A 14,805-nucleotide genomic window follows, 5' to 3' on the forward strand; every position below is an offset into this window, starting at 1 on the left:
AACCCAAGACCCCTGGAAAGCAGTGCCCCAGGCACCACCTCCGGATGAGCTCTAGGAAGGCTGATCAATGCTTCATCCTGAGGGGGAGGAGAAGCCCTGAACGGGCAGGGGGTGTGGCGGGTACCAGCCTGCCTGCTGTAATCCCATCAGAGGCAGGCAGGATTAGCGTTCAGCAGCAGCGCCAGGGCCCCCCAGCCATCAGTGCAGCAGGGGGATTCTCTCCAACCTCCCCCCGCAGCCCCAGCACCGGGAGCCTCTTCATTAGCCTCAGCATCTTAACTTCACGACTCGGAGAGGTTTTCCTTTCCTCCCCAAGCAAACTGCAGCTTAACCCCTGCAATGCAGGAGGCTTGAGCAGGGCCAGCTCCTGCCTGCCCTCCAGCTCGGGACAGCCTCTGCCTAACCTAAGCACTGCTAACAGCTCTCAGATCTCCAGGGAGGCTCAAAGGGTCGGGGCTGGGAACATTTTCTTCAACATTTTGGTTGAATTTCAACAGAACTCCTCACAGAGGCTGGCTGCAGCCCCTGGCTGCTCAAAGGTCAGGCTTCTGCCCAGCTCTACCCTCCCGAGGTGGCAAGAGGAGGCTCACAGACCCTCCGGGGCAGCCACGGAGCACTCCCCAGGCTCTGGGGCTGATTTCCCTTCCCAGGCCAAGGCTCAGTGCTCTCCAGCCCTGCAAGCGAGCCCCTGGCTGCAGCAGCTCTCAGGAAGCAAAGGGAAGGCCAGGCGGCAAACGAGGTCATGTCCCTGCCCGTGGCACGGAGCCTGGCACAGCCACGGGACCCTTCCCGATCTCCCCACGGCGCTGCCGCCGCTGCCCGGTGCCGGGCGCCCCCTGGCGGCCGCCGCGCAGTGCCGCGGGTCTCGCACATCGCATGGCGGCGGCCGCGGGCCGGGAACGGGCGGCCCGGCCGGCTGCGCTCGGTGTCTGAGCAAACGAAGGGCAGCTCCAGCACCAGCGCTGGGCTCCTCTCCACCGCGGATGAGAAAGAAACCGATGAAGTGCCGCCATCAGCAACGGGAGCAGAGACGGCGGCAGAGACGGCGGCAGCCCCGCTCAGAGTAGGCAGAAATCGGCTCACGGACACCAACCCCACAGCCCGCACGGGGCTGGAAGGGACCTGCCAAGCGCATCTTGTGCGGCACAGACACAGCCACTCCTGGAGCCTCCACCACCTGCCCGGGCAGCCCGTCCCAGGGTCTCACTGCACTCACTGCGCAGAGCTGCTCACGTCCAACCTCAGCCTGCACTGCTGCAGCTTCAAGCCACTGCCTCTCGTCCTGCCCCACAGCCCCTGCCCAGCTCTCTTCGGGTGCCTTGCAGCCCAGCGCAGGTGGTGGGCACAGAGCTGACCTTGCAGCAGGCAGAGGAACCGAGGCAGCCCCACGGTCTGCCCCAGGCACCCCACAGCCAGTCCGGCCCCATGGTGCAGTAAAGGCTGCCAGGGACTCCAAGATGATTCCTCAGCAGGAAAACAACTGGAAGAGAGCAGCACAGCAGGAGATGACGGAACCACGGGATGGGTTTGCTGGAAAAGCCCTTTCAGATCCTCTAGTCCAACCATTCTCTAACTCTGCCAAGGCCTTCAGGTATGGCCTCACCAGTGTCCAGTACAGAGGGACAATCCCTGCCTGGTCCTGCTGCCCACCTCCGCTGGGTTGCTGGTGCCCTTCTTGGCCACCTGGGCCCAGCCTGGCTCATCTTCAGCTGCTGTTGAAGGTCCTTCTCCTCCAGGCAGTTTCCAGCCTCTCTGCCCAAGGCTGCTGTGACCTGAGACATTCCCTAGACTCCTGCTTCTGCATTCCCTGGGCTGGAAGCAGTCACAGGCACAGCCCAGAACCAGGGCTCAGTTTTGCCCAAGCCCAGCACTAGTGCAGGTCTCAGCTGCTGCTGCTGCCCTCCCCATGGCACACCAAGGTCCCAGCTCCTGCTGCATGGTTACCCAAGCTACAGCCACTTCCACAGGACCTGAAGGAATTTCTGTGTCCTCTTCTCTGGACACCCCAGGGCAGGGCTGGAAGCAGCCCTGCAGCTGCATTCCTGTTCCAAAGCAAGCTGGGAAGCTGCCCTGCAGACCACACTGCCCCCTCAGCCTCAGCGGTGAGCAGGGATTCAAAACCTGAAGACGAAGCCAATTTCGTTTGCAATCAGCCAGGGCTGAGCAAGGCTCTCTCCACCTGCCCACGGCCACTCAAGCCTGACAGCTCAAAAGGCTCTCTGCGTGGCTGCACAGCACCCGTGGGCACTGCAGGCAGCCCCTCTGGGCACTGCCAGTGCACCTGGAGCAGCCGTGCGGGGCTGAACGGTTAATGAGCAGCCAAGCACCGAGGGCTGAGGGTACAAAGGCCACAGGCTGCAGGTAAGCTCCTGCATGCAGCTGCACCGTGCCTCAGCTCCAGCCCCCGCGGAGCAGCATCCGCAGGGGCAGGCATCTCACCGAGGTAATCAATACATCTGCCTTGGGCACAGAGCTCTCAACCCTCAGGAGGCAACACCCAAAGCTTCCCACAGCTGGGGGGGCTCTGTGCATGCAGAGGTCAGCTCCAGATGCTCCATCCCAGCCCTGCAGCTTTGCCCACAGCTACAAAGAATCAGATGGAAAAGTGCGCACAGATGAGACCCTGCAGGGCCCCCCGAGCCCAGCTCCAAGAACCGATCCTGGGTTTCCGTCACCATCACGTCCTGGCATTGGTACAGCCTGCCAGGGCTGAGCTTGCTCGGCCCAGGGCAGGCAGTGCCCAGAGCCTGCAGCAAGAGCTGTGAAACCAAGTTTTGTGCAGTAACAAACATGCTGTGTCTGTTGCAAGACAGAGCAGCCAACAGAAGCGGCACAGAGAGAGGGCAAAGGAGCTGCCAGGAGCTGATCCAAGGCTTGCCAGCGTGCCCTGCTCCATCACACACCAGCTCAGTGCCTCTTTCCAGGGCAGAAAGGGGCTGCTCCTTTTTCTCAAGAGCTTGGGGTGGCCTCTTGAGTTGTAATCCAGGTGAGAGACTCCAAAAAAGAGCTCCCAGCTGCATGAGAGCTTTAACCAGGCCTGGGCCATGGCTGGTGCAGTTGATGCCTCTGCCAAGCTCACTTCTTTTGTACAGGTGAGCCGAGACATAAACTTCAGTGACCAGGGAGGGAAAGACAGGTCCAGCCCCTGCAGCAGACAACCAGGACGTACTCACCAGGGCTCTCTTCCATTCCTCCTGCACTCTGGCTCCCCAAGGAATTCCTGCAAACACAAATTAAGATGTTTCATTGCTCCACCAGCAATGCTCAGCCTGCACACAACCAGCCAGGAGCAAACCTGGAGCAGAAATCCCACCCCAGCACATTAGGACTGAGTGTGGCAGCTTCACTTCTCTTTGAGGACATCCCCAGCTGCTGCTCACAGAGGCTGAGGTGGAAGAAAAGGAAATGAGATCCAGGTGAATCATCACAAAGCATCAAATGTTTGCTCCCAGGGCAAACTTCCCACACCTGCCCCTGCAGGAGTCTTCTGCAGGCTCTCGGCCTCAGGGCTTTCAGTCCTTGCTCCTCGCAGAGCTGCTCCAGGCCCTGCAGCAGCTTTGGAGCCTCTGCTGGACGCTCTCCAGTAGTGAGGTCCCTGTCGCTCCTGAACTGGGCGGGGGCAGACCTGGACCCAGCACTCCAGGGCTTCCCCAGGTCACATTAAAGGGGGAGCAGAGGCTCCCTTGGTTTGCTGTCCACCTTCTGCTGAACGCAGCCAGGACACGGAGCCAGGCAGCACCAGCACTGCTCACTGCCAGGGCTCAGCCTGACACCCCCCAAGGGCAGCAGCAGCTGGAAGCCCCAAGTGTCTCAGGCACAGCTGAGGGCATGGAAGCTGAGATGCTTCCAGCAGAGAGGTTTCAGCTCTCCTCTGCTGGCTTCCAGAGGCCTGGCAAGCTGAGCTCCCAGCTAGGACCCAGAGCCAGCACAGGGCTCCCCGAGGGCTCTGTCCTGCAGCTCCCAGCTCTGCCTCGGCAACAGGCACCCCCGGGGGGCTGCACAGGCCACCAGGCTCAGGATCACCCTGCAGAACCCACCTGAGGGCTACGCGAGGGTCAGAGCCGCCTCAGGAGGGGGATGAGGGCAGCCCAGCATGAAAGCCTGTGAGGAGCTGCAGGGGGGAACCGAAAGGCAGTAAGGAAAAGCTTGAAGTGGAGCTGCTGGAGCTGCCCTGAGCCTCGGCAGACTGCAGCTTCAGCCTCTGCGTTCCTCCCCGCTGCCGTGTCCTTGGGCACCAGGGCAGGGTCGTCAGCACTCCCTGCCCACCCCCGGGGCCCAGAGGCTGTGGTTTGTTCAGCAAACAGCCGCTGATAGGAGCCGGCCCCGGGAGTGGCTGCGGAGCGGCCCCAGGCGCTGCCAGCAAGGGCTCAGCGGGCATGGACCTGGCTGCAGGGAGCCAGGGGGGCACGGAGGGAGGGCACAGCTCCAGTGCTGGCTCCAGTGCTGGGCTCCCCTGGGTTCCTCTCAGGGCTTCAGGGAGCTCAGCAGAAAGCTGGGCCAGGAGGTGACAGGACAATGAGGGGTGGTCTGAAACTCAGAGGAGACTCAGAGTGGAGAGAGGGGAGAAATGTTTGACACTGAAGGTGGGGGAGCCTGGCCCAGGCTTCCCAGAGAGGGGAGAGCTGCCCCATGGCTGGCACCAGTGTCGTTTGAGGCTCTGAGCTGCCCCTGTTGGCTGCAGGTCCCTTCCCACCCCGAGCAGTCTGTGACTCTGACACCAATCAGCAGGTCCTGCCCACTCCTCTCTCCACTGCCGAGGTCCAGCCTGGCCTCTCCACCCTGTCTGAGCCAGCTGGACCCCCAGGCCAGGAGCATCTTCTGGCACTCTGAGTGTCTGATGGCGAAAGCCCAGGCCCTGCTCACTCTCTTCTGGGGCAGCAGAGACTGCTGCTGACTGTGCCCAGTCCCTCCCAGTGCACTGAGGGGCGCACAGATTAGATGCCAGCAGATCCCAGGGCACCAGGAGCTGCCAGCCCCAGGTTTTGAGATGAGCAGGACCTTGCTGTTCATGACCCAAGGCCAAGCACGACCCGGGAATTCCAGTTCAACCAGTTCCAGCCCTTCTGCCCCATGCTGCCATGTTCTTGGAGAGCAGACAGCAGCACAGCCCCTCCCGGTCCCACCGGAGTGAGCACCTGCTGGGAGCCCGGCGGTGGGAGGCCACCTGCTGCCCAGCATCACCAGGAGCCTCTGCAGATGCCAGGGCAGGGCAGCCCCAGCGAAGCCTTTGTGCTGCAGCAGCCCCGGACACAGCCTGCAGAGAGCTGCGTGAAGGGAGCTCGGCAGGGCCCCAGCCACGAACCCAGCCCAGACCCACGGTGCCCACCCAGCTGCCAGCCCTCTGCAGCCCTCCTGGGCTCCACCCGACTGCTCCTGCCCTGGCACACCAGGTCCTGAAGACCAGCTGGTATCTGATCTGCCCGGGGCAGGAGGAGAAGAAATGGCCTCAGGGCAGGTTCAGGTTAGCCATGGGGAACAACTTCTGCCCCTTGAGGGCTGTCCAGGCCTGGCCCAGGCTGCCCAGGGCAGTGGTGGAGTTGCCATCCCTGGAGGGGCCTCAAAGACGTGGAGCTGTGGTGCTGAGGGCCATGGCTTGGCAGTGCCCTGGCACTGCTGGGGGCAGTCCCGGATGATCTCAGAGGTCTCCTCAAGCCCAAAGGGCTCCGAGCGCAGGCCAGTGACTGCCTGCAGCCGAAGGCACACAGGACACTGTCCCTGCCTTGCACGCCCTCCTCTGCTGCCTGCAGAGGTCCCTTGCGGCCTCGTCCTGCTGGGCTGGGGCACGCTGGCACAGCACAGAGCACCTCCGTGGCTGCCTCGAAGCAGCAAAGAAGCCAAATCCAGTGCAGCATCCTCACGCAGCAAACCACAGCCCTGTGCTGGGGCCACCAGCGAAGGCTCCAGCAGCTCCCTGCGGTAAAAGTCACCTTGCAAAGAGCTCCTGGCCTGAGCCTGCAGCGGCAAGGAGCCGACAGACGGCAGCGACCCTGGGGGCATGGGTTGTGGAGGACATGGCCCAGCTGGCAGCAGATGGCTCTGCCACCCTGGCAGCACCCAGGGGCAGGGAGGGACCCGAATGCCTTGCACCAGGACTTCACATTCACTTCGCACCCGCAGCACGGAGGGGCTGAAGTGACCTCTGAAGCCCACCCAGTCCAAGCCTCCTGCTCCAGCAGGGCACCAACAGCAGCTTGCCCAGGAGCACAGTGGCCAGGGGCAGTTGGAAGCTCTCCAGAGGAGACTCCACAACCTCTCTGGGCAGCCTGCTCCAGGCTCCAGCACCCTTACACCAAACAGGTCTCTCCTGCTCATCAGATGAAAACTCCTGAGTTCCAGTTTGTGCCCTCTGCCCCTTGTCCTGTCCCTGGGCAGCACTGAGCAGAGTCTGGCCTCAGCCTCTTGCCCCTCACCCTTAAACTACTGACCATCGCTGACCAGACCCCCCTCAGTCCTCTCTCCCCCAGGCTCAGCAGCCCCAAGTCCCTCAGCCTTTCTTCACAAGAGGTGTTCCAGGCCCCTCGGCACCCTCCCAGCCCTTTGCTGTGCCCTCCCAAGCTGTCCTTCAGCACAACACAAATGCTGATGCCAGTGAAGCTGCCCCAAGGCTCATTCCATGCCCCACAAACTCCCTTCAGCTCCTCCAGAAATGCTGCTGCCCTGCAGTGCCAGGAGTGACCCTGGGTGAGCAGCTGCAGTGAACTGAAGGTGAGCTCCACCCTGCCATAGAAACTGTGACTAAGAAGGGCCATGGGTCACCTCCTGCAGCCAGGGCACCCCTGGCCCACAGCAGCAGCCAGCCTGGCACATGGCCAGCACAGCAGCACCCCCAACCACAGCACTGGGGACACCTCACAGCTCCCACGAGCTCTTCTCCTTCCTCAGCTTCTGGGGGGCTGCTCTGGGGTCTTTCTGGTCCCCTGTGAACATTGCATAGATCCATGGAATGGGATGGGTTGGGAAGGAACCTTAAAGCTCATACAGTGCCAACCCCTGCCAGGGGCAGGGACACCTCCACCAGCCCAGGTTGCTCAGGGCCTCATCCAGCCTGGCCTTGAGCACCTCCAGGGAGGGGACATCCACAGCCTCTCTAGGCAATCTGTGGCAGTGTGTGCCCACCCTCACTCCTCCTCTCCAGTCTCAAGCTGACCTCCTTCAGCTCCAATCCACTCCCTTCCACTCCTCTTCCTTACCTTTGGGGGTGGCTTAGGAGCTGTCTGGTTCTTGATAGGGCTCAGAGCTGCACACAGGCAGGGAGAGAGCAAAGAGGCTCCAAACCCATTTGGCCACCACTGGATCAGGCACCTTAAACCCCAGCCCAGATGCCTCTGGACTGGCACAAGCCTTCCAATCAAGGCACTGCAAAGCTGGAGGAGGGCAGCAAGGCTCAGCAGCAGCCCCCAGCCCGCAGGCTGAACAAAGTGGATTTAGAGGAGGTTTTATATTGCCAGGGCCTAATGCTGCCAGGCCAGAGCAAATCCCCAAAAAAAGGAGATTATCCAGAAATTTCCTCATTAGAAATGGGGATAGCTGCAAGGGCTGCTGCTGCTGCCCCCACAGAGCCCACCTCAGAGCAGGGACTGGTCCCTGTTGCCCTCTCCCCCCTCCAGGTGGAAATGGAGCACAGCAGCTCTGCAGCACAGCAGATGAAGGGCCAAGGCAGCCTTGACCTCCCCCACACCAGCAGGGCTCTGACAGACCTCTGCAAGGGACTTCACCAAGAGCCACAGGCAGGAAGGTCCAGACCTGGAAACATCAAACAGCTGAAACAAGCACAAAGCAGGGGCAAGAGAGTGGCCTGGAAGGATCCAGCCCAAAGGAGAGGAGGGAACAGCCTGGGCCCCGCTGAGGCAGATCAGTGTCCAGCTCACTGCTTCAGTGCCAACAGCCATGGAGAGGTTGCCCAGAGGAGCTGTGGAGGCTCCAGGCCTGGCAGTGCTCAAAGACAGGGCAGATGAGACCCTGAGCAGCCTGGGCTCAGGCAGGGGGTTGGAACTGGGTGAGCTTTAAGGTTCCTTCAACCCAACCCACGCTGGGACTCTGTGGCCTGCACTGCTGGGAGTGCCCAGCTCAGAACTTGCTCCTCAGAGGTGCTTCCTCCTGTGGCTGCTGAAGGCCTCACCAGACTGTGCCACACCTGCTGTGGGGGCACCCAACCAGCAGCACCTGGGTGCTGAGGTGCACTGATGGATCCCTCTGGCTGTGAAGATGAGGATGACTGCAGCCTCCCTGAGCAGAGACCACCCAAAGGGAGCTGCCTGCCCTCCGGCAGCAGAGCCTGCAGCAGGCTCCCAGCACCCTCACTGCCCCCTGCTCAGCCATCGGGAAGCAGCCTGGAGGCAGGTGAGGCGCTGTGCTGGACTCTCTGGGCAGCCAGCAGCCTTGCAGCATCCTCCAGCTCTGCTCACAGCTCTCCCCGTGCTGGTGGCTGGAGCAGGCGGGGAGCCAGGGAAATGCCAGCCTTGCACAAAGCCCCCTCGGCAGCAGGCACCTTCCCCTGACCCATGGCATGCAGCAGTGCCCTCTGGATGAGGCAGTGCCCATCAGGAGCTGTGCATTTCCTGCCCTCCTTTTGCCATCAGATGGCCAGGGACACGGAAGGTGAGGTTGATCTGCTCCCCCATCTCCACCGCCCAACTGCTGCTGCAGGCCAGCAGAGGAGAGAGCCTCAACTGCCTGGCGAGGCAGAGCAACCTCCTGGCTGCTCCCTGCCGCCTCTGCCTCCTGGCCGCACAGCTCCCGGCCCAGGCCAGCGGCACTCGAAAGCCTCCCTGCAGATACTGGAGCTCCCTCCCCACCCCTGCCAGCACACAGAGACCCAAAGGCCGGGGCTGGGCACCAGAGCTGCCTGCAGCCCCCCCGAGCCCATAAGCGACCCCAGCAGGTAACAAGAAAAGCAACAGGAGCAGTGCCCACAGAGCCAGGGCTGTGCCAGGAGAGCTGAGACTCTTCCTGGGCCAGGAGCAGGAACTCAGCCAGCATCAGCCCAGAGTCTCTGTGGGCTCACAGAGCCACTGCTGCTGGGGCAGCCCCCAAGCCCCTCCAGGGGCCCTCAGCACCACAGCTCTGCCTCTGGAAACCCCTCCAGGGGTGAGGACTCAGACACCTTCCTGGGCAGCCTGTGCCAGGCTTGGAGAACCCAAAGCGTCTTCTGATGTCCAACCTGAACCTCCCCTGGGGCAGCTTGAGGCCATTTCCTCCTCTCCCTTGCTCCTAGGGATCAGAGCCCAACCCCCACCTGGCTCCAGCCTCTTCTCAGGGAGCTGCAGAGATCGATGAGGTCTCCCTCAGCCTCCTCCAGGCTGAACGCCCCCAGCCCTGCTCTCCAGACCCTGCCCCAACAGACAGGAGCCAGAGCCTGTAGCCTCTCCCCTCCAGCCCAAGCCACCACCAGACCTCCACACCCAGCTCCCCCCAGCCCCACTGCGACAGCCACCACCAGGTGGGAAGCACTTTGGGACCCTCAACTGAGGACTCTCAGCCTTCTCTCCCCCTGGGTGCTGACTCCTCGCCTGGAACGTGGCCCTGGACGTGGGGGGCAGTGCAGAAGGAGTCAGCGCCCCCGGACAAGGGTCTGGCTGCAGGTTGTGCGGCTGAGCGGGGAGCAGAGCTGGAGCAGCTCTCAGCACAGCACTGACAGCTCAGCAAGAGCCACCAGTTACAGGACAAAACCAGGCCTCTGCCAGGGCTGCCTTCTCCCACTGGACAGAGCTGAGCCCTCCTGCCAGGGCTCACCGCCTGGCAGCCAAACAAGCCCCCAGCAGGCACGAAGGAGGGGATCTGGGGTGCCTGGAGCAGGGACAAGAGGGCAGCTCTGCCTCAGCTTCCCTGCACACCCCAGCTCTGGAACTGCCTGGAATGAACACTCTGAGCACCGCCTGCCAGGTCACTGAGGGGCTGGAGCAGCTCCAGAGGAGGGCAAGGCAGCTGGGGAGGAGCAGCTGAGGGAGCTGGGGGTGCACAACCTGGAGGAGGCTGAGGGAGACCTCATTGCTCTCTGCAGCTCCCCGAGAGGAGGCTGCAGCCAGGGGGGGGTGGGCTCTGCTCCCAGTGAACAAGCGATGGGATAAGAGGAAAGGGCCTCAAGTGGCACCAGGGGAGGCTTAGGTTGGACTCCAGAAGAAACTTCTTCACTGAAAAGGTCGTCAAAGCCTGACACAGGCTGCCCAGAGCAGTGGTGGAGCCTTCATCCCCGGAGGGGTTTGAAAGCTGTGTCGATGTGGTGCTGAGGGCCATGGGCTTAGGCCCAGCAGAGTCCAAGAGCAGTTGGCCTGCAGGATCTTAGAGAGCTTTGACTCTCTGATTCCTCATCGTGAGGAGACACAGGTTACCCCAGGAGCTCAGCAGGCTGCTCTGTGCATGGCACCCTTAGAGCAGTGCCAAACCAGGCCCTGCACAGCTCCCAGCAGCTCAGGGCTTTGCTCCGAGGCCCCACTCCAGGCTTTGTGCAGCTCTTAACTGAGTCTTCCCCAGCACCCGATGGAGCTGCAGGAGCTGCAGTGTCAGCAGGCTCCAGCACAGAGTGCCCAGCACAGGCCACAGACAATGCCCTGGGAGCAAACTGGGAGCCCTTTGTTTAAGCACGAAGTGATTTGGCTCTCGACCTGTCAACAGATTCAGCTGGGAACCACATTCAGCAGCGGCGGAGTGGAGCAGCAAGCTGGCAGCCACAGAGATCCCACAAGGAGGGCAGCCCCTCTGCCCCCTGCCCTGTCCCCCTGCCAGGGCTGGAGGTGATCTGAGCACCTTGGGAGGCCAGGAAAGGTCCTCCAAGAGCAGCTGGTACCAAGACAGCCCAGTGCAAGGCCAGGGTGGCACACTCGGGACCACACCGAGGACAGAGCAGCACAGCTGGCACCAGCCAAAACCCAGCCTGAAAGGGAAGAGGGGCTTGGTGCCCTCAGCACCCAGGGTGTGCCAACCAGCTGCACTCAGCATTTTATTTCCCTTCCTCTTTCTGCAGTCCTATTTGCCGAGGAACTCACAGCAGGTGAAGCCACAGCTGTGGCTCCTGCCTGCTCCTAGAGCTGACCTGGGCTCACCCAGCCTGCATGGGGGGCAGGAGGCTTCTGCCAGGGCACTGAGCCACGCTCCTGTGCACAGCACCCACTGAACCCAGCCTGGCACATCCTTCTCCCACCGCGACACCACAGTGTATTCCACCATTCCCCTTCCTTTGCCAGCAAACCAGATCCTGCCCAGGGCCTGCTGATGGTCACACTTTTGAAGTTAGTAACAAGTGGCCAGAGAAGAGGAAATGGCCTCAAGTGGCACCAGAGCAGGTTTAGGTTGGACATCAGAAGAAACTGCCACTGGAAGGGTTCTCAAAGTCTGGCACAGGCTGCCCAGGGAGGTGTCTGAATGCCCGTCCCCGGAGGGGTCTCAAAGCCGTGCAGGTGTGGTGCTAAGGGGCAAGGCTTAGCCCCAGCCTGGGCAGAGTTGGAGAATGGTTGGAGGATCTCAAAGAGCTTTTCGGGCAACTGAAAAGCTTCCACGGCTCTAAGTGCTGCACTCAGGGCTTCTCCCCACGAGCATTCCCCTTCTCTTCCCAGGCTGCTGGAGGCAACACTTGGCCTTGCTGATGTTTGAGAGAAGGAACTTTTGCCTCCATTTCAGGCTCCATTAAGCACCTTCTCACCTCACTCCCTTTATTTTCTCAGCCCTCAGCTCCCTCCACCTGGCCGAGCACAGCCCACTGCGGGCACAGGAGTAAATAATTCATCTGCGGGCAAACAGAGGCGAGAACAATCGAACGGGGAGGCTCAGCGGGCACGGTTCGGGTTTCAGTCAACACACGGGAGAAGAGAGCAAACAAAGAAACACCGAAGGAGCTGCCTCAGGAGCGCAGAGGTGGGAGCGCAGGGCCGGGAGCGGGGCTGCAGCCCAGGCAGCTTCTGCTCGTGGTCCCGGCCCCTTCCCGGGGCAGCGGCGCAGGACCCGGAGCTCCGGCCGGCGCCGCCGCCGCTTTGGTTTAAGGCAGGTTTGCAGCCCAGGTTTGAACCGGGAGCCGGCTCCAGGGAGACCTTCCTCGCCGCTGACGCCCCCGGCCGGAGCCCGACGGGCAGGCAGAGCCCCATCCCCCAGCGAGCTCCGGGGGTCAACACGGGGCAGAGCACGGCCCGGAGCGGCCCTTCAGCGAGTCCAATCCCCGCTTCCTCTCACTGAACCCCAGCTTACCCCGCACCGCGCCCCAACCCTCCCAGACCCCTCTCACCTCCAGACCCCCTCGGACCCCGCTCAGACCCCACCGCCCCTCGCTCGCACACCGCCTCCCACCCGCAGCGCTGCCGCCGAGGAACCAGGGACCAAGCTCAGCCCGGCCTGGTCACCCAGAGTGGAGCTGCCCTGCGCCGCCCGCCTGCCCTCACCCGTGACCCGCCGCCGCCGCCGCTCCGCCGCTCCGCCGCTCCCGGGCCGGCCCCGCCGGAAGCCCCGGGGGAAAGCACCGCGCGGAGCATGCTGGGAGATGTGGTCCGGGGGCGGAGCCCGCGCGCAGGACACGCCCCTGCGTGCAGACATGGCCACGCCCTGCCTCGCCCGTCGGTCAGAGCTGCGCCCCCTGGCGGCGGGCAGAGGCGGGCGGAGGGGCTGGAACGAGACGGGAACGAGACGGGACCGGGAGCGCCCAGGAGCCTGGGGGGGGGTTGGGGCATGGGGGCAGGGGTGAGGGGGGGTGGTGCTCCCTGCCCTTTCCTGTGGGGCAGGCGCCCTAAACCCGGGGGTGAAGGGCTTGGCGGCGCCGGGACAGTGAATGCCCAGGGGCAGTTGGAAGCTCTGCACCACTCCACAACCTCTCTGGGCAGCCTGCGCCAGGCTCCAGCAGCATCACACCAAAGAATTTTCTGCTTCTGTTCAGGTGGCACCTCCTGAGATCCAGTTTGTGCCCTTTGACCCTCGTCCTGTCCTTGGGCAGCACTGAGCAGTGTCTGGCCCCAGCCTCTTGCCCCCAAACTTTAGCTCTTGCTGAGCACTGCGCAACTCCCCTCTGAGGCTGCTCTTCTGCAGGCTCTCAGCCTCAGGGCTCTCAGTCTTTGCTCATCACAGAGCTGCTCCAGGCCCTCAGCATCTTTGGGCTCTCCAGCTGCTCTCTGTCTCTCCAACACGGTGCACAGGTCCATGACAAGATCCAGGGGTTTGGTGTCACAGCTTCAGCTAAGCCCCTCTGGAAGCACAGCAGGTGCTGAGCTCCCTCTTCCCATTTCCAGGGTGGCTCCTTGGATCCATCCTGCCACTGACGCTGGCCACTGGGACTCCCCCTTCAGTTCCTGAGCTGGCTCCTACTTCAGCAACAGACCTGGGTGGGTGGAAACAGCTGCTGTGGGTCTGCACCAACCTGACTGCAACATGGGAAGAGGGTGAGCAGGGCTGGCTGGGGACTCACAGCCCCCCTGCTGACCCCGGAGCAGCAGAAACCAAGGGCAGCCTTGCTTGGGACAGAGCCAGCAGTGAGAGCCAAGCTGTGGGATGATAAAGCAGCTCATGGTGGAGTCCTGCTGGCTGCAGCTGAGCCCCAGTGCTGCATCTCATCAGGAACAGCCAAGGACATCCATTGCCCCCACCATGCCTGTCCTTTCTCCTGCTCCAGGGGCTCTGAACCCTGGAGACATTGCCCCGGAGAGCTGTCCAGGCACAGCCAGAGCTCACCAGGAGCCTCCTCTTGCTGCCCACCCAGGAGCAAGGATTTTTGTTGGCCAGAGAAGCTTCTGCTGAGCCTTGGCCCCTGCCCAGCAGCAGCCAGTGGCACATCGCTGGCAGTGATGCAAACCCCTTGTGGTCCCATTCCCGTGGGCCTCGAGGTTGAGCTGCCCACCCCTGCAAAGGTGATGGAGGGGGCAGGGAATGAGCCCACCCCAGGTGTTGTACTTGGAGCCACCAGCTTGCTCACATATCCTCAGCCGTGCCAGGCACTGGGACTAGCAGCTCAGGACCATCCAGATTTGAAGTGTGGTGCTGGGAGCCCTGCCGTGGGTGATGGAGAGGTGTTACCATGGGTGGGCTGAGGGCAAGACAGCAAGAACCCCCCACAGCTGGGGAGCTGTGCAGCGGGAATGTGGGGAAGGTTTGGAGTGAGAGAGGTTTGCAGTAGGGCTGAGTTGTGCCTGGGCTGCAGAGGAGCTGGGTTGCAGTGAGGCTGGGTTGGGACCAGGCTGCAGTGGGGTTGCAGTGAGGCTGGGTTGGGACCAGGCTGCAGTGGGGTTGCAGTGGGGCTGGCTTGGGAGCGGGCTGCAGTGGCGCTGGCTTGCCCCGGGGCTGGCTTCAGCGGGCGGCTCTCGGCGCTGCTGCTGGTTCCCAGCGAGTGTCGCTGCCGACCCGGGAGAACCGGGAGCTGTTGGCAGGGAGCGCAGCGCTGGCAGCCCCCAGCGGGCAGCCCCCAGCCCTGCTCCTGCAAGGCTGCAAATGTGATGCCAGGCAAAGAAAGGGGGTGAGGGGCGAGCAGCAGTGGGGGCTGTGGGGATGATCTGTTCCGCTCTACTGCACAAGTACGCGGTAGGCACCCACCGCCAGTGCCCATCTGCAGCCATCAAGGTGCTGGTCTCTGGGCTGGCGCAGAGCTGAGAGTGCAGGATGGCATCCCAGAGCCGTGAAGGTGAGGGCAGCTCAGGGACACTCAGCCTGCAGACAGCATGCTGAGTGGGTCTGTTGATCTGCTAGAGGGTAAGAAGCAGACAGGAAGGATCACAGGGGTCACCCATGGAGGGACCTGGCTAGGCTGGGTCCATGGGCTGAGGTATAGCAAAGCCAAAAGCTGAGTCCTGCCCTTGGGTCACAACCACCCCATGAAGGCTCCAGACCGGGGGCAGAGAGGCT

At 62.7% G+C, this 14,805-nt stretch overlaps 1 protein-coding gene across 7 annotated transcripts in view; it reads right to left on the reverse strand.

The window, feature by feature from the left end:
* Positions 1-14,805, reverse strand: part of PHACTR4 (phosphatase and actin regulator 4) — a 41,551-nt gene that overhangs the window by 25,745 nt on the left and 1,001 nt on the right. For 4 of the 7 annotated variants that reach the window (XM_064172874.1, XM_064172869.1, XM_064172873.1 and 1 more), the window contains exon 1: positions 3,174-3,212. Coding sequence is in view for 2 of the 7 variants with exons in the window: in XM_064172870.1 (XP_064028940.1) it covers positions 3,174-3,189 (16 nt within the window). In the remaining 5 variants the exon portion in view is untranslated. Of the gene's footprint in view, positions 1-3,173; positions 3,221-12,365; positions 13,304-14,805 lie in introns of those variants that run through there. The other 3 variants (XM_064172870.1, XM_064172871.1, XR_010308703.1) reach the window with 3 other exon arrangements.

The sequence above is a fragment of the Pogoniulus pusillus genome, chromosome 37, assembly GCF_015220805.1.
Source record: "Pogoniulus pusillus isolate bPogPus1 chromosome 37, bPogPus1.pri, whole genome shotgun sequence".
Classification (NCBI taxonomy): Eukaryota; Metazoa; Chordata; class Aves; order Piciformes; family Lybiidae; genus Pogoniulus; species Pogoniulus pusillus.